Source organism: Mercenaria mercenaria, chromosome 3 (genome assembly GCF_021730395.1).
Source record: "Mercenaria mercenaria strain notata chromosome 3, MADL_Memer_1, whole genome shotgun sequence".
NCBI lineage: Eukaryota > Metazoa > Mollusca > Bivalvia > Venerida > Veneridae > Mercenaria > Mercenaria mercenaria.
In genome coordinates, this window is record NC_069363.1 from 93,589,547 (window position 1) to 93,613,739 (window position 24,193).

The following is a 24,193-nucleotide window of genomic DNA, read 5'->3' on the forward strand; positions in this document are numbered from 1 at the left end:
CCGTGAGATCATCTTTAGCAAGATGCTGATCCAAGAAATGAATTAAAACACTTAATCCATCGTATCCTTTCAATTCATCTAGTTGAAGCTGATCAAACACTTTCTCTCTAATTTGTGACTCGTCATCCTCAGGAAGTGTTAATGCCACAGCAATACCTTGTTTTTGTTTACTTAGATCTGTTATTTCTTTCCATGCTAAAAGTTCTTGCTTAAATCTTTCATAGTTCTTTCCTTTTCCAAATAATGGGGGGCTTATCCTAGTTGTCATGTTGAACTCCCTGCTTAATTCTCTAATGTTACTCCAAAATTTCACCTCAAAACACTAAAATTCACTCGCTGAAACGCCAATTGTACACCACAATACACAAATTTTTACTCTCTAAAACGCCAGAATTACGCCACACTACGCCGATTTTCACCAAGGATCCTTTGGTACGCTCTGCTACCACTTGTTAATACTAGAAATCTACACCAACACCTCTATTAGATGAACTACACTTTATTATTACTCCATATCATACATGCAAACAGACATGATTGTCATATATCGTTGCTAAGCAAATCATGACGTCATGACGTCACAATGACGTTACTTTACGTTGTTTCCAAATGAAGAGTACTTGAACAGAGTTATGTAACATGAAATTAACAAGGAATGACAGTAACTTTTCTGATTATGTGGGGAAGTTGTAAGTTGCTGAGAAAAGTGAGTCCTGGCATGAAATAAAAGACTGGCTAAGTTTAGTGACTGCTGTTGTATAACTAAAAAATTGTTAGGGCAAATCAGTGGATTGTTAAACCAAATGAAAGAAAGTAAGAGCTGATTGTGACAAGAGTTGAATTGTGAAGAAAAAGCAAAGAAATATGTGTGACTTTGGGTGAAAATGGCCTCCATTGAATGAAATAGATTATGACAAAGATGAAAATGCAAAAATGGGCAAGACAGTTTGGACAGGGTATTAAAAGTTTGTAACTGTCTGTTACTAAAAAAAGCACATACCCCTTTAAAAAACTTAATTGTTATCAGTGGGTGTGTTTACTTTTACTACATTTGAAAAAAAACAAGAAAGCATTTAAAAGTTACAAGTATTTAAGCTAGAAATTTGACAATATGCTTGAGAAATTTTTTATTGGGCATTATTGTGAAATTTACAATTTTAGTACAATGTACAACATTATGTACATTATGTATACAAGCTTGTTGCTGTCCTGTTTAACAGCTGTTACAATCAGATGTTGTTATGGATTAATTAAGAGCTTAGCCATATATAGGGTCAGTATTACATACATACTTTGTCCTTACTCCTATTAATGTGGTTTAGGTAAACATGAAAAAGGAGAAGCTGTTTTGTACAATTTTTTTGTTACGGAAGTTACGATGTGGATTTATACGCTAGTTTTGAAGATTTTGTATGTTGGTTTGTGGAATTTAGTTTTGAAGATAGTTGGATTGTCTCATGGCTGTGATAAAGATGTATGCAATGTACTGTCATCATGTAAGATTTTATTAGCAATTTTGAAATCATGTTCTTTGATACGACATTGTCTTATGAAAATAACCAGTGTGATTGTTAGAAAAATACTAAATAACATTTAATCGTATGTATGACATGGTTGGACTGAATATGGAAAACCATTTCTGATCAATAACTTGAGAACCACTTGACCCTGAATGTTGAAACTTAATAGGATGATTGGACATGCAGAATAGATGACCCGTATTGATTTTGGGGTCACTTTGTTAAAGGTCAAGGTCGCAGGGACCTGAACATGGAAAACCATTTCCTATCAATAACTTGAGAACCACTTGACCTAGAATGTTGAAACTTCATAGGATGATTGGACATGAAGAGTAGATGACTCCTATTGATTTTGGGGTCACTCTGTTAGAGGTCAAGGTTGCAGAGGCCTGAACATGGAAAACCATTTTCTATCAATAACTTGAGAACCACCTGACCCAGAATGTTGAAACTTCATAGGATGATTGGATTTGCAGGGTAGATGACCCCTATTGATTTTGGGGTCTTTCTATTAAAGGTCAAGGTCACAGGGACCAGAACATGGAAATCTTTTTCTGATCAATAACTGCAGAACCATTTGACCTCAAACCTTCAAACTTCATTGGGTGGTAGGGCTTACAAAGTAGATGACCCCTATTATTTTTGGGGTTACTCCATCAAAGGTCAAGGTCATGGGGCTTGAGCATGGAAAACCGTTTCTGATCAATAGCTTGAGAACCACTTAACCCAGAATGTTGAAACTTCATAGGATGATTGGAAATGTAGAGTACTATTTGACCTAAAACCTTCAAACTTCATTGGGTGATAGGGCTTACAAAGTAGATGACCCCTATTGATTTTTTGGGTCACTTGATCAAAGTTCAAGGTCACAGGAGCCAGACATTGGAAAACCGTTTCTGATCAATAACTTGAGCACCATTTGTCCCAGAACCTTCAAACTTCATAGGATGATAGGACTAACAGAATGGATGAAGCCTATTGATTTTGGGGTCACTTGAGCAAAGGTCAAGGTCACAGGGGCCTGAACATGGAAAGCTCTTTCCGATCAGTAACTTGAGAACCAGTTGGCCCAGAATGTTGAAACGTCATAGGATGATTGGACATACATATTAGATAATCCGTATTGATTTTGGGGTCACCTGATCAGTGGTCAAGGTCACAGGGGCCAGAACATGGAAAACTGTTTCTAATCCATAACCTGAGAACCACTAGGCCCAAAAGGTTGAAACTTCTTGGGATGATAGGTCATGCCAAGTAGATGGTCCCTATTGCAGCCAACCATCGGTGTCGTTTGGACTTTTGCTACTGTCCCCTATTGACTTCTTGCCTATTACTACTATGCATTGGTGGAGACATGCGCTTTTCTAGTTATCTTATTCAACTCGTTCAATAAACTCAGTAAGAAAAAACACTCATGTAATATCTTCTGTTTCTCAGTATCATGTATTGTATACTATTGATAAAGTGATAACCCTGATATATTTCCAAATCTTTCAGGTTGTGTAAAAACATACAAAGTTGAAAACAGTTGCGTGTATCAGTGCTATACACTGGGCACGTTAAAGAACCAGGCTGTCTATTCGCAACGAGCTAGGCTAAGTTAGCCGGACAAGCCGGTATCTGATTTCAGATCTCTCTGTCGTGGGGGCTTTGTCTCACTCTGTCCCTCTGGTCACATCGCTCTTGTCTGTACTAGTAGAGGATGCATTGTGTGGCTGCATTTGAATGATGTAAAGCGCCTTTGAACGTGAAATTGATCATGAAAAGGGCGCTATATAAATCTGGTATAATAATAATAATAAAACAGTTGAATAGGGTTTTAAAAGATGTGAACTGATCAAAGTTTTTGATTTTCAGTTTGCAAATTTTATATGTTCAAGCAAGGTGTGATTTACACTGAAATATAGTTATCATGGTGCAGGGTATTTTATGAAACGTTTAGTCATATGTGTTCGAACTTAAATGTTGAACAGTGCTCACGTTTACAATGTAAATGTATCTTAATACACAATAAAATTGGTATGGATGCAAATTTTTGAAGGCCATTGCATAAATGGGATGCAAAGTAAAAACAGAATTGAACGTTACGAGTTTAAAGTCAACAAATACTAATCACAATTATGTTGGAATCCCAATTTCATTTTCAACAGCATTATTTTCTAAAAATAGCTCAGAATGACGTAGCCTGTTGTCATTCAGAGACGTATTTAGACTGGTTTAGCATATTAATGAAAATCGCTACTTACCGATGTAAATTATATGGAATTTTGTTTAAAAAATATGAAAAAGTCCAAAGCTTTTGGATCCCATAGAGGCTTTTTTCACCTTGTGAGCACTTGCAAATGCATTGGCAAGCTTAAAAAACCAGCTATTGCAATATATTAACTCAAAGAGTCTCTTTCTAAATGAAAATTGTTTCTATTTTTAGCTCGACTATTCAAAGAATTGTCTAGCTATTCTACTTACCCTGGCGTCGGCGTCTCCCCTTGGTTAAAGTTTTGCATGCAAGTACATATGGCTATCATTTAAAGGCATATAGCTTTGAAACTTATTTTTTCTTTTTGTAGGTCAATTGCCAACCTCACTGGGTCAAGTTCGATAACTCTGACATGTATTTTGGCCAAATTATACCCCCTTTTGGACTTAGAAAATCCTGGTTAAAGTTTTACATGCAAGTTACTATCTCCAAAACTAATGCAGATATTGAATTGAAACTTCACTTGTGTCTTTGGGGTTATGAAACTAGGTGATAGCATCAAGTCCCATAACTCTGACATGCATTTTGGCCAAATCATGCCCCCTTTTGGACTTAGAAAATCCTTGTTAAAGTTTTGCATGCAAGTACATATGGCTATCATTTAAAGGCATATATAGCTTTGAAACTTATTTTTCTTTTTCTAGGTCAATTACCAACCTCACTGGGTCAAGTTCTATAACACTGACATGTATTTTAGGCAAATTATGCCCCCTTTTGGCCTTATGCAAGATTCTATCTCCAAAACTAATGCAGATATTGAATTGAAACTTCACATGTGTCTTCGGAGTTTTAAAACAAGTTGATAGCATTGAGGCCCATAACTCTGACATGCATTTTAGCCAAATTATGCCCCCTTTTGGACTTAGAAAATCCTGGTTAAAGTTTTGCATGCAAGTACATATAGCTATTACTTAAAAGCATATAGATTTGAAACTTATTTTTTCTTATTTTAGATCAATTATCAACCTCACTGGGTCAAGTTCCATAACTTTGACGTGTATTTTGAGCAAATTATGCCCCCTTTTGGTTAAAGTTTTGTGTGCAAGTTACTATTTTCAGAACAAATGCAGATATTAAATTGAAACTTCACATGTGTCTTCAGGGTTATAAAACTAGTTGATTGCATCAGGTCCCATAACTATGACATGCATTTTGGCCAAATCATGTCGCCTTTTGAACTTAAATCTTCTGGTTAAAGTTTTGCATGCAAGTTACTATCTCCAAAACTAATGCAGATACTGGATTGAAACTCTATAGATATTTAAACATTTAGAGTAATATTCCTGCTTCTGGGACAATGATTCGAATAGTCGAGCACTGGCTGTCTTTTGGACAGCTCTTGTTCATTAACTGGTTGATGGTATACCAGTATATGTACTTCACAGATATTTCAGTCTCCATTATGTAAAACATTACCATAATAAATGGGCTGCTGTCTAAATTTTACACAAAGCCAACCTTTTATGAATATAGGCTGTACCAGGACCAGACACTAAGTTTGAGTATAGGAATGTATTTAAGCAGTCTAAGTTAAATAAAAAAGAAAATTCATGAAATGCATAAAAAAGGTAAAAGCAATTTAGACAGGCTATTTAATTGACTGTAACTGAAAAAAGCACATTACTTCTTAAAAAAAAAAACTTCATAGTTATCAGTGAGTGCATTTACATTTTCTATGTTCAGAGAAAACATCTTTTTTTAAAGTTACCAGAAGTTAATGCAATATGACTGAGGATTTTTATATGCTAGTGAAAGGGGTTTATTATGGGAACCCCTGCTATGGGTGGGTGGGCAGCATCCACTAAAATTGTCAGCCCTGTAAACTTGAGATGTTCATATCCAGTATTTAGCACAATGTTTTGGGCATAATGGGAACAAAGCTGGACTGTAGTTTTGAAAGTCATGAAGCTTACATACAATTTTCAGTATGTTGTTGTTTTCATTCACAGATTATAGTGGCTTGGCAACTGGACGGAACGTAGGAAATGGTAGTGTTAATGAAATGGAACAAGAACCAGAACAAGCAACTTCAGTAAAAATTGATGTTTTATCAAGTAAAGAGAGAGTTCTGGTGAAACTAAATGGCAGATCTGTAAGTTGTATTGAAATAAAACAGTTTTCAGTGCATTTAGCTCTAAAGCTTACTACATTGAAACAAACCACTGTAAACTGAAACAATTGCAAAGCTGAAACCACTGTAAACTAAAACCACTGAAAACTTGAAACCTCTCTAAGCTGGAACCCCTTAAAAGTTGAAACCCCTGTAAACTAGAATCACTGAAAAGTTGAAACCCCTCTAAACTAGAATCACTGAAAAGTTGAAATCCCTTTACACTAGAACCCCTTAAGAGTTGAATCCTCTCTAAACAAGAATCACTGAAAAGTTGAAATCCCTCTAAACTAGAACCACTGAAAAGTTGAAATCCCTCTAAACTAGAATCACTGAAAAGTTGAAATCCCTCTACACCAGAATCCCCTTAAAAGTTACAACCCCTCAAAGCTAAAACCACTGAAAAGTTTAAATCCTTTTAAACTAGAATCACTGAAAAGTTGAAATCCCTCTACACTAGAACCCCTTAAGAGTTGAATCCTCTTTAAGCAAGAATCATTTAATAGTTGAAATCCCTGTAAACTAGAACCACTGAAAAGTTGAAACCCCTCTAAGCTAGAATCACTTAAAAGTTGAAATCCTACACTAGAACCCCTTAAAAGTTGAAACCCCTCTAAACTAGAATCACTGAAAAGTTGAAATCCCTCTACACTAGAACCACTGAAAAGTTGAAACCCCTCTTAACAAGAGTCACTTTAAAGTTGAAACACCACGAAAAAGTTGAAACCTCTCTTAACAAGAGTCACTTTAAAGTTGAAACACCACGAAAAAGTTGAAACCTCTCTTAACAAGAGTCTTTGAAAAGTTGAAACCCCTCTAAACTAGAGTCACTGAAAAGTTGAAACATCACGAAAAAGTTGAAACCCCTCTTAACAAGAGTCACTTTAAAGTTGAAACACCACGAAAAAGTTGAAACCTCTCTTAACAAGAGTCTCTGAAAAGTTGAAACCCCTCTAAACTAGAGTCACTGAAAAGTTGAAACACCACGAAAAAGTTGAAACCTCTCTTAACAAGAATCACTGAAAAGTTGAAATCCCTCTACACTAGAACCACTGAAAAGTTGAAACCTCTCTTAACAAGAGTCACTTTAAAGTTGAAACACCACGAAAAAGTTGAAACCTCTCTTAACAAGAATCACTGAAAAGTTGAAATCCCTCTACACTAGAACCACTGAAAAGTTGAAACCCCTCTAAACTAGAGTCACTGAAAAGTTGAAACCCCTCTAAACTAGAGTCACTGAAAAGTTGAAACCCCTCTTAACAAGAGTCACTTAAAAGTTGAAACATCACTAAAAAGTTGAAACCCCTCTTAACTAGAGTCACTGAAAAGTTGAAACCCCTCTAAACTAGAGTCACTGAAAAGTTGAAACCCCTCTTAACTAGAGTCACTGAAAAGTTGAAACCCCTCTAAACAAGAGTCACTGAAAAGTTGAAACCCCTCTAAACTAGAGTCACTGAAAAGTTGAAACCCCTCTTAACAAGAGTCACTTAAAAGTTGAAACATCACTAAAAAGTTGAAACCCCTCTTAACTAGAGTCACTGAAAAGTTGAAACCCCTCTTAACAAGAGTCACTTAAAAGTTGAAACATCACTGAAAAGTTGAAACCCCTCTTAACTAGAGTCACTGAAAAGTTGAAACCCCTCTAAACTAGAGTCACTGAAAAGTTGAAACCCCTCTAAACTAGAGTCACTGAAAAGTTGAAACCCCTCTAAACTAGAGTCACTGAAAAGTTGAAACCCCTCTAAACTAGAGTCACTGAAAAGTTAAAACCCCTCTTAACAAGAGTCACTTAAAAGTTGAAACATCACTAAAAAGTTGAAACCCCTCTTAACAAGAGTCACTTAAAAGTTGAAACCCCTCTTAACAAGAGTCACTGAAAAGTTGAAACCCCTCTTAACAAGAGTCACTGAAAAGTTGAAACCCCTCTTAACAAGAGTCACTGAAAAGTTGAAACCCCTCTTAACAAGAGTCACTGAAAAGTTGAAACCCCTCTAAACTAGAGTCACTGAAAAGTTGAAACCCCTCTAAACTAGAGTCACTGAAAAGTTGAAACCCCTCTAAACTAGAGTCACTGAAAAGTTGAAACCCCTCTAAACTAGAGTCACTGAAAAGTTGAAACCCCTCTTAACTAGAGTCACTTAAAAGTTGAAACCCCTCTTAACAAGAGTCACTTAAAAGTTGAAACATCACTGAAAAGTTGAAACCCCTCTTAACTAGAGTCACTGAAAAGTTGAAACCCCTCTAAACTAGAGTCACTGAAAAGTTGAAACCCCTCTTAACTAGAGTCACTGAAAAGTTGAAACCCCTCTAAACTAGAGTCACTGAAAAGTTGAAACCCCTCTTAACTAGGGTCACTAAAAAGTTGAAACCCCTCTTAACTAGAGTCACTGAAAAGTTGAAACCCCTCTAAACTAGAGTCACTGAAAAGTTGAAACCCCTCTTAACAAGAGTCACTGAAAAGTTGAAACCCCTCTTAACAAGAGTCACTGAAAAGTTGAAACCCCTCTTAACAAGAGTCACTTAAAAGTTGAAACATCACTAAAAAGTTGAAACCCCTCTTAACTAGAGTCACTAAAAAGTTGAAACCCCTCTTAACTAGAGTCACTGAAAAGTTGAAACCCCTCTAAACTAGAGTCACTGAAAAGTTGAAACCCCTCTTAACTAGAGTCACTGAAAAGTTGAAACCCCTCTAAACTAGAGTCACTGAAAAGTTGAAACCCCTCTTAACTAGAGTCACTGAAAAGTTGAAACCCCTCTTAACTAGAGTCACTGAAAAGTTGAAACCCCTCTAAACTAGAGTCACTGAAAAGTTGAAACCCCTCTTAACTAGAGTCACTGAAAAGTTGAAACCCCTCTAAACTAGAGTCACTGAAAAGTTGAAACCCCTCTTAACAAGAGTCACTTAAAAGTTGAAACATCACTAAAAAGTTGAAACCCCTCTTAACTAGAGTCACTTAAAAGTTGAAACCCCTCTTAACTAGAGTCACTGAAAAGTTGAAACCCCTCTTAACAAGAGTCACTGAAAAGTTGAAACCCCTCTTAACAAGAGTCACTGAAAAGTTGAAACCCCTCTTAACAAGAGTCACTAAAAAGTTGAAACCCCTCTTAACAAGAGTCACTGAAAAGTTGAAACCCCTCTTAACAAGAGTCACTGAAAAGTTGAAACCCCTCTTAACTAGAGTCACTGAAAAGTTGAAACCCCTCTTAACAAGAGTCACTTAAAAGTTGAAACATCACTAAAAAGTTGAAACCCCTCTTAACTAGAGTCACTAAAAAGTTGAAACCCCTCTTAACTAGAGTCACTGAAAAGTTGAAACCCCTCTTAACTAGAGTCACTAAAAAGTTGAAACCCCTCTAAACTAGAGTCACTAAAAAGTTGAAACCCCTCTTAACTAGAGTCACTGAAAAGTTGAAACCCCTCTTAACAAGAGTCACTTAAAAGTTGAAACATCACTAAAAAGTTGAAACCCCTCTTAACTAGAGTCACTAAAAAGTTGAAACCCCTCTTAACTAGAGTCACTGAAAAGTTGAAACCCCTCTAAACTAGAGTCACTGAAAAGTTGAAACCCCTCTTAACTAGAGTCACTAAAAAGTTGAAACCCCTCTTAACCAGGCTGGTAACATTGCCCGATCGGGCTTATGACACAAAAAGTAATATTTCTTGAAAATAATGAAGATATTTCTTTCAAACTTGGTCCATTTATTAAGCATAACTAATGATACAAATTAGAATAAAAAAAACTTGGTTGCCTTCAGTTTTGGTAGAATTATTTCCCCTTTTCAGATTTTTATGACGCATAATCTTTGAAGTCCAAAAAAAATGTTTTAATGCTAAGTTTAAAACAAAAAAGGGTTAAATGGCTTTCTAATGCTCTAAATTATTGCGCTTGTACATGAATGTATACATTTTACTCCGCTTTCACTTACAACATTATAGAGAAATGTAAGTTCTAAAAAAAATGCTCAAACATCTCCACTAGAAACAAAGTATTTACCCTAAATATATAGAATAAAGGTATTGGCGCACAAGTTTGGAGCAATAGAAAGCCATTGAACCTTTTCCGTTTTAAACATTGCATTGAAACATAATTTGTTTGGACTTCAAAAATTATGCATCATAAAAATCTGAAAAAGGGAGGTAATTCTAACTGAACTGAAGGCAACAAAGTTATTTCTATCTTGATAAGCATTATATGTAATGCTTAATAAATGCTTAATAAATGGACCAAGTTTGAAAGAAATATCTTCATTATTTGTCAAGAAATATCACTTTTTATGTTGTAAGCCCGATCGGGCAATGTTACCAGCCTGTTAACAAGAGCCACTGAAAAGTTGAAATCCCTCTTAACTGTAACAAGAGTCACTGAAAAGTTGAAACTCCCTAAACTGGAATCACTAAAACCCCTAATAACAAGAGCCACTGAAAAGCTGAAATCTCAGTAAGCCAAAACCTACCCAAACCAGAACCACTGGAAAGCTGAAGGCCCTCTTAACTAGCACCATTGAAAAGCTGAAATCCCTCTAAACTTAACATAGTCTTGATGCAGAATAAGTTCCTTTGGTTAACCCTTTAAGACTAATTTTATTTGGTTCGAGAAGTGTTGCAATGCACTGTATTTGAATTAGTTTGGCATTTTCATTAATCAGACTACATGTATTTCTGGACTGGTAATTTTGTAATACATTTGCAGGATTTCATAGGAACAATTTTAATACAAAATAGGTCCATAGTTTTGACTTACCATGTGTCAGTTAAAACATTGAAACTGTAACTTAGCAAATGTTAATGTGCTTTTGCACACACTATACATTCCTAGAATACTGAATTTTTGCTGACAGAGGTAAATTTGATTTTTTCTGTTGATAAAACTTTTAGCTTTCATGATTAATTCATAGAATAAACGTATTGAATTTGTCTGAGGTAGATTTCATTTTTGTGTTGATTAAAACTTATGATTGAATCATATGGTTTTTGCCACTTAGGCACTTACGCAGTTATTGATCAGACTGGATAGTGTCTGTTTATTTTATACACAGGTATACAGGAAGGACGTGTTTGACGAGGACAGAGGAATACATCTTCTTGTACTGAACCAAGCAACTGTAAGTGTTCAGGAGTATTGTACTGGAAATAAAGAAATCTTGATGTATAAACTTTTCAGCTGAGTTTTTAGTTTTTAGGATTGTTTGATGCCTGTCATTCATCCCTCATCTTTTGTTGTCGGTCGTGCATCCATCGTTCACAATTTTTTTATAGGAAATCTCCTACTTAGCCATTATGAAAATTTCAACTGAACTGAACAGGAATGTTCCTTAAGTAGACCACTTTTAGATGCTTTCAAATCTAAGTCCACCATGTGGAATTCTGGTTGCCATGGCAACCAAAAGGAAAAACGTAACAGATCTTCTCTTCAGAAATTCTCCACCCTAACATTAATCCTCATATTAACCCCTATCTCCCAAAATATTTTTTTTATGCCCCCGAAGGGAGGCATATAGTTTTTGAACCGTCTGTCCGTCTGTCGGTCTGTCAGTCTGTCGGTCTGTCGGTCTGTCAGTCTGTCCGCAATTTTCGTGTCCGGTCCATATCTTTGTCATCAATGGATGGATTTTCAAATAACTTGGCATGAATGTGTACCACAGTAAGAGGATGTGTCGCGCGCAAGACCCAGGTCCGTAGCTCAAAGGTCAAGGTCACACTTAGACATTAAAGGATAGTGCATTGATGGGCGTGTCCGGTCCATATCTTTGTCATTGATGGATGGATTTTCAAATAACTTGGCATGAATGTGTACCACAGTAAGACGACATGTCGCGCGCAAGACCCAGGTCCGTAGCTCAAAGGTCAAGGTCACACTTAGACATTAATGGATAGTGCATTGATGGGCGTGTCCGGTCCATATCTTTGTCAACCATGGATGGATTTTGAAATAACTTGGCATGAATATGTACCACAGTAAGACGACGTGTCGCGCGCAAGACCCAGGTCCGTAGCTCAAAGGTCAAGGTCACACTTAGACGTTAAAGGTCATTTTTCATGATAGTGCATTGATGGGCGTGTCCAGTCCATATCTTTGTCATTCATGCATGGATTTTAAAATAACTACGCATGAATGTGTGACACAGTAAGACGACGTGACGCGCGTAAGACCCAGCTCCGTAGGTCCAAGGTCCTAAACTCTAACATCGGCCATAACTACTCATTCAAAGTGCCATCGGGGGCATATGTCATCCTATGGAGACAGCTCTTGTTTACTATTGTCTCTTTTTAAGTCATCATCACCCCACCAGCTGCCCCTAACATTACCCACAGTTATTTTATAATTTAACGACTCTCAAAACTGTTCAAGGAAGTTGTGATGCTCAGGTGAGTGCTCAATAGCCATCATGACTCTCTTGTTAGCTAACCTGAGCCAAAGGCTCAGGGTGAGCTATTGTGATCGTTCACCATCCGCAGTCCAGTTGTCCACACTTTCCTTTAAACAACATCTCCTCTTAAACCGCCAGGCCAATTTTGATGAAACTTCACAGGGATGTTCCTTGGATGGTCTTCTTTAAAAATTATTTAAAAAATTCAATTACATATTGAACTCTGGTTGCCAAGGCAACCGAAAGGAAAAACTTTAAAAATCTTCTTGTCCAAAACCACAGGTCATAGGGCTTTTATATTTGGGATGTAGCATCATCTAGTGGTCCTCTACCGAGATTGTTCAAATTGTCCCCCTAGGGTCAAATATGGCCCCGCCCTGGGGGTCACGTGGTTTACATAGACTTATATAGGGAAAACTTTGAAAATCTTCTTGTCCAAAACCGCAAGGCGTAGAGCCTTTATATTTGGCAAATAACATCATCTAATGGTTCTCTATGAAGATTATACAAATTATGCAGCTGAGGTGAAAAGAGGCCCCGCCCCGGGGGTCCCAAATTTTACATAGACATATAGGAAAAAAACTTCAAAAATCTTCTTGTCTGAAACCACAAGACCTAGGCCTTTGATATTTGGTATGTAGCATTGCCTTGTGGTACTCTACCAAGATTGTTCAAATTATTACCCTGGGGTGAAAAGAGGCCCAGCCCCGGGGGTCCCAAGTTTTACATAGTCTTTTTTAGGAAATTTTTTTTTAAATCTTCTTGTCTGAAACTGCACAGCCTAGGCTTTTGATATTTGGTGTGTTGTTGCCTAGTGGTCCTCTACCAAGATTATTCAAATTATGCCCCTGAGTTGAAAAGAGGCCCCACCCAGGGTGTCCCAAGTTTTACATAGACTTATATAGGAAAAAACTTTAAAAATCTTCTTGTCTGTAATCACAAGACCTAGGCCTTTGATATTTGGTACGTAGCATTGCCTTGTGGTCCTCTACCAAGATTGTTCAAATTATGCCCCTGGGGTGAAAAGAGGCCCTGCCCTAGGGGTCCCAAGTTTTACATAGACTTATATAGGAATTTTTAAAAAAAATCTTCTTGTCTGAAAGTTCAAGGCCTAGGGCTTTGATATTTGGTATGTAGCATTGCTTATTGGATCTGTAACAAGATTGTTCAAATTATGTCCCTGGGGTAAAAAGAGGCCCTGCCCCAGGGGTCACTTGTTATATGAGTTATATAGGAAAAAATACTTCAAAAATTATCAGATCATATTTCCTAGACTGTTTAATTATAATTACCTGAAAACCCCAAGTAATTAGGGGTCACCTGTCTGTAACCTTGACCTACTGACCTACTTTCTTGTTTTTAGCTCACCTGAGCACAAAGTGCTCAGGGTGAGCTATTATGATTGCTCACTGTCCGGCGTCCGGCCACACTTTCCTTTAAACAACATCTCCTCCTAAACCACCAGGCCAATTTTGATGAAACTTCACAGGGGTGTTCCTTGGATGGTTTTCTTTAAGTCTTGTTCAAGGAATTGAATTCCATACAGAATTCTAGTTGCCATGGCAACCAAAAGGAAAAACATTGAAAATCTTCCTGACCAAAACCACAGGTCCTAGGGCTTTGATATTTGGTATGTAGCTAGTGGTCCTCTACCAAGATAGTTCAAATTATCCCCCTAGGGTCAAACATGGCCCCGCCCTTGGGGTCACATGGTTTATACAGACTTGTATAAGGAAAACTTTGAAAATCTTCTTCTACAAAACCTAGACCGCCTCGGTAGCCTAGTGGTAGAGCGTCCGCTTCGAGTGCAGGAGGTCGTGGGTTCAATCCCCGGTCGCGTCATACCAAAGACATAAAAAATGGTACTAGTAGCTTCCTCGCTTAGCGCTCAGCATTAAGAGGATAGTGCTAGGACTGGTCAGCCCGGTGTCAGTATAATGTGACTGGGTGGGGTATCATGCCATGTGTCTACGGCGTGATATTCTAGTGAGGCAGCACTATAAAGTTGGGCATTGCGCTCACGGCTACAAGTAGACACCGTCGTTTATATGACTGAAAAACTGTTGAAAAAGACGTTAAACCCGAACACACACACTCTTCTACAAAACCACATGGCCTAGAGGCCTAGAGCTTAGATATTTGACATGTAGCATTGCCTAGTGGACCTCTACAAAATTTGTTCAAATCATGACCCCTTGATTTTACATAGGAAAATCTTCAAAAATTTTATAAAAATAAACCAGAAGGCCTAGAGCTTAGATATTTAACATGTAGCATTGCCTAGTAGACCTCTACAAAATTTATTCGAATCATGACCCCGCCCCTGGGGTCACTTGATTTTACATAGGAAAATCTTCAAAAAATTTCTAAAAATAAACCAGAAGGCCTAGATCTTAGATATTTGACATGTAGCATTGCCTAGTAGACTTCTACAAAAAATTTTCAAATCATGACCCCCTGGGTCAAATTGACCCAGCCCCATGGGGTTACTTGATTGTACATAGAAAATTTTTGAAAATATTCTAAAAAATTAACCAGAAGGCCTAGAGGTTAGATATTTGACATGTAGCATTGCCTAGCGGACCTCTACAAAATTTGTTCAAATCTTGACTCCCAGGGTCAAATTGACCCAGTCCCAGGGGTTACTTGATTGTACATAGGGAAATCTTCATAAATAAACCAGAAGGCCTAGATCTTAGATATTTGATATGTAACATTGCCTAGTAGACTTCTACAAACTTAGTTCAGATCATGACACCCGGGGTAAAATTGGCCCCGCCCCAGGGGTTACTTGATTGTACATAGGAAAATCTTCCAAAAAATTTCTAAAAATCATCAGTTTGACATTTGAAACATGTAGCTCATATTACTCAGGTGAGCCATCCAGGGTCATCATGACCCTCTTGTTTAAAATACAGCCATGAAATTTGGATGACATGTACAGTTTTGCACACCGATCTTAAAATGGATTTTCGGTAACCTTGAATGTGACCTACTGACCTACTTTCTTGTTTTTTAAGATACAGCTTTGAAATTTGGATGATGTGTCTATTTTTGCATGCCGATCTTTAAACAGACATTCTGTGATCATCAGTGTGACCTACTGACCTACTTTCTTCTAAGCTACAGCAAAAAGAGTTGGACCATTTTGCATAATCTTTATCTTGACTCACTCTCCTAATTTTCTTGTTTTTAAAGCTTTAGCCAAGAAATTTGTTCAAGCAAACAACTGTACTCAGGTAAGCAATATAGGGCCATCATGGCCATTCAAACATGTACATTACTGGAAGAAAACAATAAATGGATCAATTTGTTTTTAAGATAAAATAAATACCACATTTTCAGCTTGCCTAGAACTATTTTATCTCAACTTTCAGGCTGCTGTTATGGCAGTACGAGTGTTTGACACATATCTTCAGAAAGAGGACGAGTCCATGCTGCAGTTCTTAGACTCTGTCTCTATTGGTAGAATACTGGTGTTTGCTATCAAGGTTTGTATATCAAGACTTAGTCAACATGGTCAAGTAGGGCCGCAAACTTAGACTTCTGTTTAATGTCATTAAAACTTTACTTGTTTGATTTCAGTCATTTTTTACAAATAATTAATTAAAATTATAATGTACTGAATTTAATTTGAATTTAAAAGCAGCCTTTTCATAAATAAATCATACAAATTTGACAAGAAATAAAGCATTACCTTTTCTGTATGGAAAACAATTTGAGATTAAAACAGTATGTTTTTGTCGCCATATTCATTTTCAGAAAGTTTTTTATTGCTCTGAAAGAGGATTTAAGAGTCTCAAAGACATTGAATTTGAGTGTTTGCTGACTTCTAATTACTTGCCTGTAATTGCTTTGCATTTGAAACCCCGTTTGTGATGTAGAACTTTTCCATGTGTGGATACTAGCCAATCTGTTTGTGAATGGTATATCGTTTTTACCCAGCTATAGGCCCATACCTGGAATAATGTCTGACAATGCATATTGGGTTCTGTACCATTGACAAGTGCATACATTGTGTGACATACCTGGAATAATGTCTGACAATGCATATTGGGTTCTGTACCATTGACAAGTGCATACATTGTGTGACATAAAACTGAAAAAAATGTAGAAAGCAGGGCATGTGGATTTGCTGAAAAGTTTTGTTACTATTTGTTACAACACAATTTGTAGATACATGTAATAGAAACCAGTTTCTTCCTCCAACAATATTTAATGCTGAAATCATAGCATTATTGTCAGATATTAAAAATATTTTCAGTAGCAATGAATGCGTTATGAGATAATTTCATTTATTTAGCTCACCTGATACAACTTTGAATTGAGACTTTGTTGAATTATGATTACAGGATGAAGGAACCTACCAGTTAAAGGAGCAGGCTAAAGATCGACTGGCTGAACTAGGTAGTGATGTAAGCTACACTCTGTACTGGAGGGACATGTGGGCATTTGTTACTGTTAAGCGAAAAGAAAAAAGTGAGTTGTGTAATTTCTTTTTCTAATTCAGTGAAAAGGAAACAAAGGTATTTGAAAAGGTATGGAAACGGGATTGATTTTCCAAAAAAGTATAACTCTTTCATGTGGATTTTATTAGCTGGGTGACTCCTGTATCTTCACATATATCAGTTTGCTGTTCTGGTACCTGATTAATTGCAGAATGAGGCAATTTAGATGAAACTTTTACTTGATTTCCTGTCATCTTTGAGTCTTTAATATACAGTAAAACCTGTGTTAAGCAGCCAGCCAAGTTAGCAGCACGATATTGATGCTTAAGGCAAGTGGCTGGTTAAGAAAAGTTGCAATTAGAATGAAAAGACAATTTGGGAAGTTAGCTTGTTGACTGCTTAAGGCATGTGGCTGCTTAATACAGGTGGCCCCTAATGCAAGTTTGACTTTAATCTTTGTATTTGCACTTTTTCTTTATGTCTTTTATTTTTATATTTATTTGCAGAGAAAGGTATAGGAGAGATGTTTTCTAGAGCTGCTGATCTTCAGTCCTGGGGAGAACCTGTCTCATTGTCAGTCACAGTTGATCTGATTCCAAATGAAGGTGTGTACATTATAACAGCATTGCTGTTAGATCCAGTGAGACAGAACTCACTTAGAACAGCACAGGTATTGGTTGAACAACTTTGAAAAGAGGTCTAATGCAAGCAGAAAAGTTTCTTTAAAAAAGAGCACTGTTTTTGTGTAAAATAGGAAATAACGAAATAAAGAATTTTTATTTGCTCTTTTAAAGGAACAGTTTTTCTGTTTACTTCTTTCAGATACTTGTCAATAGGTAACATGGGATTTGAAGAGTAATTCAAATTTGGAACCATTGAAAAACAAGTTTAAAAGGATTTTAAAATGATTTATTAAAACATTTTTCTTTTTTTTCACCCAAAATTATTAATCTGCGTAAGTCAAAGACAAAGTAGAAAAGGAATGTGATTAAAATTGTGTCGGTATGAAAATTTATTGGGAGTCTAAATTTTTCAAATCCCTCTTGACATAAAAAGTAAACCAGTTACAAACTAATTGTGATACCACTAGTAAGAGATATTGTTGAAATTGTCTACTGGTCAGAAAGGTAAACTGTTTCTTTGTATTACAGATACTGAGTGTAAATCTTGGCCCAATAATGATATTACTACAAGACGTAGGCAGTTCTGTGCTAAACATGAAGGTTACGGTACAGTGTGCCACTGTGATAACCCACAACCACTTGAGTTTCCTCAAGAAACAGTGAGTTTTTTTCTGTTTTATTTAATTGTTGAATAAATAGTTGTCAAACTTTGGAGGAGTAGTATGGAAAATACCTCATATAAATCGATTTTTGATAACTTAAGAGAGATGAGAGATAAAAAAAACATAAAAACAAATGTGGGCCTATTTACTATAAAAAACATAGTTTCAATTTTATCATGTACATGATAGTAACATAGTAACAGTGCTGGGAGTAAATTTGCAAAAGGTAAGAATGTAAACTTTCTTTTTTTTTCTTTCAGCTAGAGAATGGGCAAATTTTGGATGTTCCAGTTACCGTTATTGCGAGTAACAGGCCACAGTATTTATACAGGTAATTTTACTTGTGGAAGATTTTTATCAGAATCAAACAAATACATTTTATGATGGAATGCAAATCCAAACTATTTTAAAGCCCTGTTAAATTTTATCATAAATAAGATGTAATATATATATTGAGCCGTGCCATGGGAAAACCAACATAGTGGGTATGCGACCAGCATGGATCCAGACCAGCCTGCGCGTCCGTGCAGTCTGGTCAGGATCCATGCTGTTCGCTAACAGTTTCTCCAATTCCAATAGGCTTTAAAAGCGAACAGCATGGATCCTGACCAGACTGCGCGGATGCGCAGGCTGGTCTGGATCCATGCTGGTCGCAAACCCACTATGTTGGTTTTCTCATGGCATATATATAGTATTTTAGGCTACTGTTACAGGTATACAAAATATCTTTCTGTAGCTTGACTTGCGTTTTTAAATACAAAATCTATGAATATTACAATGTCCCACTAGAAATGTTAAACTGAGTGCCTACTTAAACCTTTATTTCATGTTTTCATTTAACCTTGAATAATTACACTTGTTTTTGTGGGTTTCATATTTTGTAGGATATATCTTTCATGAAGTACACTGTATGTTTTTTGTGGGGGATATTTTTTTGTGGGGTATGCTTTTGTTGGTTATATTTTTCATGGGTCCCCGGATATGTTTTTCTGGGTCGTATTTTTGTGGGCTATATTTATAATGGGTTATATTTTTTGTTGGGTATATTTTCAGAACATTGAAAACTCTTCTACAGACCCCAGGTGTTCCAGCTGATAAAATTATTGTGTTCATAGATGGAATTCACGAGGTATGCAGTTTAAATAATTGAAAAAAAAAAAACATAGTCTCTTCTATATAAAAAGGTCAGGGATGTTGGTGTCAATCCAGCATAATATGTAGATTTAAGGTTTTCAAGTAATCATTGCCTTGATGAGAATGTGCTATTCAAATAAGACTCAGTACATTATTGTTGTCATGTTTACATTTTACCACTTTCTTTTAGAAGTAATTTAATGAAAAGTTTTAACATTTGACTTGCAAGTTAGATTGTTTTATCAAATGGTACTTTTAAGAACCTTATTAATAAAAATAGTAAAGTTTTATTGGTTCACGGGATTTGAAAATTTTTTAAGATTCCTTTTTTCCAACCGTAATGTGACCAAGGTATTTTTGTGATTCATCCTCAGCCAGGAGGAAAGAATTTCTTCCCAAATTATAAAAAGTCTCAATCAACACTTTTTTCTACCCCGAAAGTAAAAATATTTTAAGCCATTTTAAATATTGTTTTATAAATTAAAAAATTCGGGGGGGTGGTGGAGGGTATAATTATAGTTGGTTTTTTGTTTCACAAAAAAAATGAAACCCTATGATTATGTTTAATTGGTTAATGTGAATAAAAAGGAAAAAAAAAAAAACAAGTTTTCCATTTCCATGATCCCATTGGGGTTCAGGGTTCCGAATCGATTTTGGGTTACCTGGTGTTTAAAATATTTAAAAATTGGAAAACTGTTTCGAAAACACATGTTAAAATCCGGTCGAGTGTAGGGTATTGGTCTTTTTTTCGAAAACATTTGTTTTCTCGCCGGCCAATGGAAAATTGGGGAAAAAACGGTTTTTGGGCCTTGGGTTTTTAAAGGGAAGTTATTATTTGGAGTTTAAGGATATTTCATCTGTATAGACATGTGGAATAGTTTGGTTTTTAGCTTATCACTGGAAAATGAAAGTGACATACTGCAAAAAAATTAATACCTGAGGGGAACTATTTTTTATGCATTTTTGGTTGAGTAAGTTTATGAAATTTAGTCCAAACAAAAATTCTCATTCATGTTTTGTTTAAAGTTTAAGTCCACAACTTCATATAATCCATGAAAAAGCTGTTTGCCAACTGGAACCACAAAATTTCATGTCCATTAATTTTAATGATTTATCAGTACTTGGTCACTATGATTTCTGCTGTTTATTTTAGTGAGATGTACGCAATTTTCAAGAGGTAGAAGCTTGAAACAGGCTTTGCTTATGTCTCCGTCCACATGTTACAGCATAATTGTAACATTTTGTGTGATTTATAACCCAACTTAAACCTTGCTTCTTGTTTTTGTGTTGAAAGAGTTTTTGGTTAGATGTGCAAAATGTATATGTAATTGTTTTCATTCATTCCTTCCTAAGATATTCTATAAACTGCTCAAGATATTTTGAATTTTTTATAAGATTTTCTAATACCAGCCTACAGAGTTATTTAGAAAGATTTATGATAGCAGTGCCTTTATCTGATCTTAAAGGCATACCGGTATGTTAAAATTCGCTGTATATGAGATTTTCCCAAAAAATGTTGTTTTCAAAGCTTTCAGTACCAGTGACCAATAATTTTTATTGCATAATTTTGTTTCTTAGATGATTGTCCTTCAATATCCAAAGTTTGAAGAAATTTATTTTTGGGGAAAATTTTGCCCCAAATTATAGCATATGCCTTTAAAGTAGTTTTTATGTTGTTATATGAAATTCTTTAAATCTTTAAAGATTAAACATTTGAGCCGCGCCATGAGAAAACCAACATAGTGGGTGTGCGACCAGCATGGATCCAGACCAGCCTGCGCATCCGCGCAGTCTGGTCAGGATCCATGCTGTTCGCTAACAGTTTCTCCAATTCCAATAGGCTTTAAAAGCGAACAGCATGGAGCCTGACCAGACTGCGTGGATGCGCAGGCTGGTCTGGATCCATGCTGGTCACACACCCACTATGTTGGTTTTCTCATGGCACGGCTCATTTATCTTCACTAACAGTAAAAGAAATCGGTGAATGAAAAATTAATATATTGTCATAAAGAGCTAGCTTGAGAAATACATGTAAGTTTTGCTTTTTTCTGTTGTAGAAAGCAGAACATATTATTATTTTAGAAGAGGACCTCGAAGTCTCACCTGATTTCTTCAAGTATGTAACATGTTTGTTGTATAGTTTAAACACATACAACTGTTTGCTCAGTACTCTGCAGAACATTGCATTCAGCTGTTTTGTATTAAATTCTATTTTCATATTACATTAACATAAAATAATGGTATCGATTACAATGGTTGTATTGGTGCAAGAATTGCTACATATCGTCATCCACAGACCTACACTATGTGCAGCATACAGTTTTAGATTGTTGTGTTCTCTGTAGTTACAGATTTTTATTACTTGATAAGATACAAATAGTGCTCTTGATATCTGAAGCGTAACTTCATTATTATATCATTCATGAAACTATTCATTTTTAGTCATAAACTATACTGTAAGCAACAAATATAACTGCTAAGGTATTTAATTTTTATGTATTTACTTGTAATAAATAAAATAAAAACTGAAACTCTCGAACCTACTAACCTGTTAAGGCTGAAAATTGTTATGTAAGAAGATGATAGTACACCTATAAAAATGATACATTTAACTTTCCTTATTATGTTATAGATAAACATATAATAAAAAGGTTAATACTTGGGAAAGCGGTGTCTTTGAGTGATAAAAGTGTTGAAAGAAGATAAAAGCCCATGCGCTAGGACCATTATCACGGGGCTAGGGCCATTATCACGGGGCTAGGGCCATTATCATGGGGCTAGGGCCATTATCACGGGCTAGGGCCATTGTCACGAGCTAGGGCCGTATCATGGGGCCAGGGCCATTATCACGGGGCTAGGGCCATTATCACGGGCTAGGGCCGTTATCACGAGGCTAGAGTTATTATCACAGGGCCAGGGCCATTATTACGGGGCTAGAGCCATTATCACGGAGCCAGGGCCATTGTCATGGGGCTAGGCCATTATCATCGGACAGGACCACTATCATTGGGCTAGGGCCATTATCACAGGGTTAGGGCCATTATCACGGGGCTAGGGCCATTATCACGGGCAAGGGCTATTATTATGCAAAGTAGCACTGTTGTCCTATTTATCAACCTACACGCTATACATGTACTCTGAATCTCTGTTATTTAAAATACTCCTGGGATTTTTAAGGTATTCATATTTCAAAACTTAACTTTGTTTGACATTTCACCTTTTCAGTTATTTTCATCAAACTATGCATTTGTTAGAGGAGGACCAGACATTGTACTGTATATCAGCCTGGAATGATCAGGTATATGTTGTAGCGAATATTAATTTCTTTACTCTCATTTGTGATAAAAGGTTTACGCTAATTTGAATGTCACTCGTCTCTTTCCTGGAAAACCAGTACTGATGTCATATTGTGAAGGTGGTTGTGACCCCAGTTGGATTTGAACCTGTGAAGTCTGGGTTGAGTGGCTGACATTTTAGCTACTAGTACTAGACTACAATTTTCCTTCAAATTGTAAATAACTTTTAATATTTCATTTTATGATATTACAATGATGACTGATTCAAGCATTTCCATATCGTGTGTTTTACGTAAAATGAGAAAATACTGAAAATGGTATAGTATTCAATTGACAACATGGTTCAGTAAGTTAGGGTCTTGCAAAATTTTGGAATACCAACTTTGAAACCATATGTTGTCGGGATTTAACAATTAGCTCTTGATTGCGATGTTGACTTGTGTACTTATGTAGTCCAAAGAATGTCATGCTTGGTGGACATGTTTTTCAAGGCATTTATTGTATAGGGGAAGGAAGTGGTTGGCATACTAGAATATTATAACTTTGGTCAACAGAATATTTTTTATGTGCCCAAAGGGAATATTATGTTATGATGCTGTTGTCCATCTATCAGTTAGCAATTTCGTGTCCGTTCTGTAACTCTTGAACCCCTTGAAGGATTTCGAAGAAACTTGACACAAATGTTCACCACATTGAGACGATGTGCAGAGTGCATGTTTTGCATGGCACACTTCAAGGTCAAAGTCACACTTAGGGGTCAAAGGTCATATCAGTTTGTTTTGTGTCTGCTCTGTAACTCTTGAACTGCTTGAAGGATTTTAAAGAAACATGGCACAAATGTTCACCACATTGAGACATCGTGCAGAGCGCATATTTCGGATGGCTTGCTTCAAGGTCAAGGTCATACCTTCAGGTGTATATTGCTCTGCATTGTGATGCTCTTGTTTTTAGCTCACCTGAGCACGAAGTGCTCAAAGGTGAGCTTTAGTGATCACCCTGTGTCCGGCGTCCGTCGTCGTCCGTCCGTCCGTCCGTCCATCCGTCCGTCGTCAACAATTTGACTGTTAACACTCTAGAGGTCACATTTTTGGCCCAATCTTTATGAAACTTAGTCAGAATGTTACCCTCGATAAAATCTTGGACGAGTTCGATATTGGGTCATCTGGGGTCAAAAACTAGGTCACCAGGTCAAATCAAAGGAAAAGCTTGTTAACACTCTAGAGGTCAGAATTTTGGCCCAATCTTAATGAAACTTGGTCAGAATGTTACCCTCAATAAAATCTTGGACGAGTTTGATATTGGGTCATCTGGGGTCAAAATCTAGGTCACCAGGTCAGATCAAAGGAAAAGCTTGTTAACACTCTAGAGGTCACAGTTTTGACCCAATATTAATGAAACTTGGTCAGAGTGTTATCCTTAATAAAGTCTTGGACGAGTTTGATATTGGGTCATCTGGGGTCAAAATCTAGGTCACCAGGTCAAATCAAAGGAAAAGCTTTTTAACAATGTAGATGCCGCATTTATGACTATATCTTCATGAAACTTGGTCAGAATGTTAAACTTGATGATCCTAAGGTCAGTTTCGAATCTGGGTCATGTAGGATCAAAAACTAGGTCACCCGGTCAAATCAAAGGAAAAGCTAATTAACACTGTAGAGGCCACATTTATGACCGTATCTTAATGAAACTTGGTCAGAATGTTTATCTTGGTGATCTTTAGGTCAAGTTTAAATCTGGATCAGCTGGGATCAAAGACTAGGTCACTAGGTTAAAT

At 36.5% G+C, this 24,193-nt stretch overlaps 1 protein-coding gene across 1 annotated transcript in view; it reads left to right on the forward strand.

The window, feature by feature from the left end:
- Positions 1-24,193, forward strand: part of LOC123524003 (protein O-linked-mannose beta-1,2-N-acetylglucosaminyltransferase 1-like) — a 56,810-nt gene that overhangs the window by 21,387 nt on the left and 11,230 nt on the right. Inside the window, exons 4-13 of the mRNA XM_053539839.1 lie at positions 5,727-5,869; positions 10,925-10,990; positions 15,634-15,747; positions 16,609-16,735; positions 17,211-17,309; positions 17,856-17,986; positions 18,250-18,320; positions 19,043-19,118; positions 21,181-21,239; positions 22,349-22,421. Coding sequence (XP_053395814.1) covers positions 5,727-5,869; positions 10,925-10,990; positions 15,634-15,747; positions 16,609-16,735; positions 17,211-17,309; positions 17,856-17,986; positions 18,250-18,320; positions 19,043-19,118; positions 21,181-21,239; positions 22,349-22,421 — 959 coding nt within the window. The remainder of the gene's footprint in view (positions 1-5,726; positions 5,870-10,924; positions 10,991-15,633; positions 15,748-16,608; positions 16,736-17,210; positions 17,310-17,855; positions 17,987-18,249; positions 18,321-19,042; positions 19,119-21,180; positions 21,240-22,348; positions 22,422-24,193) is intronic.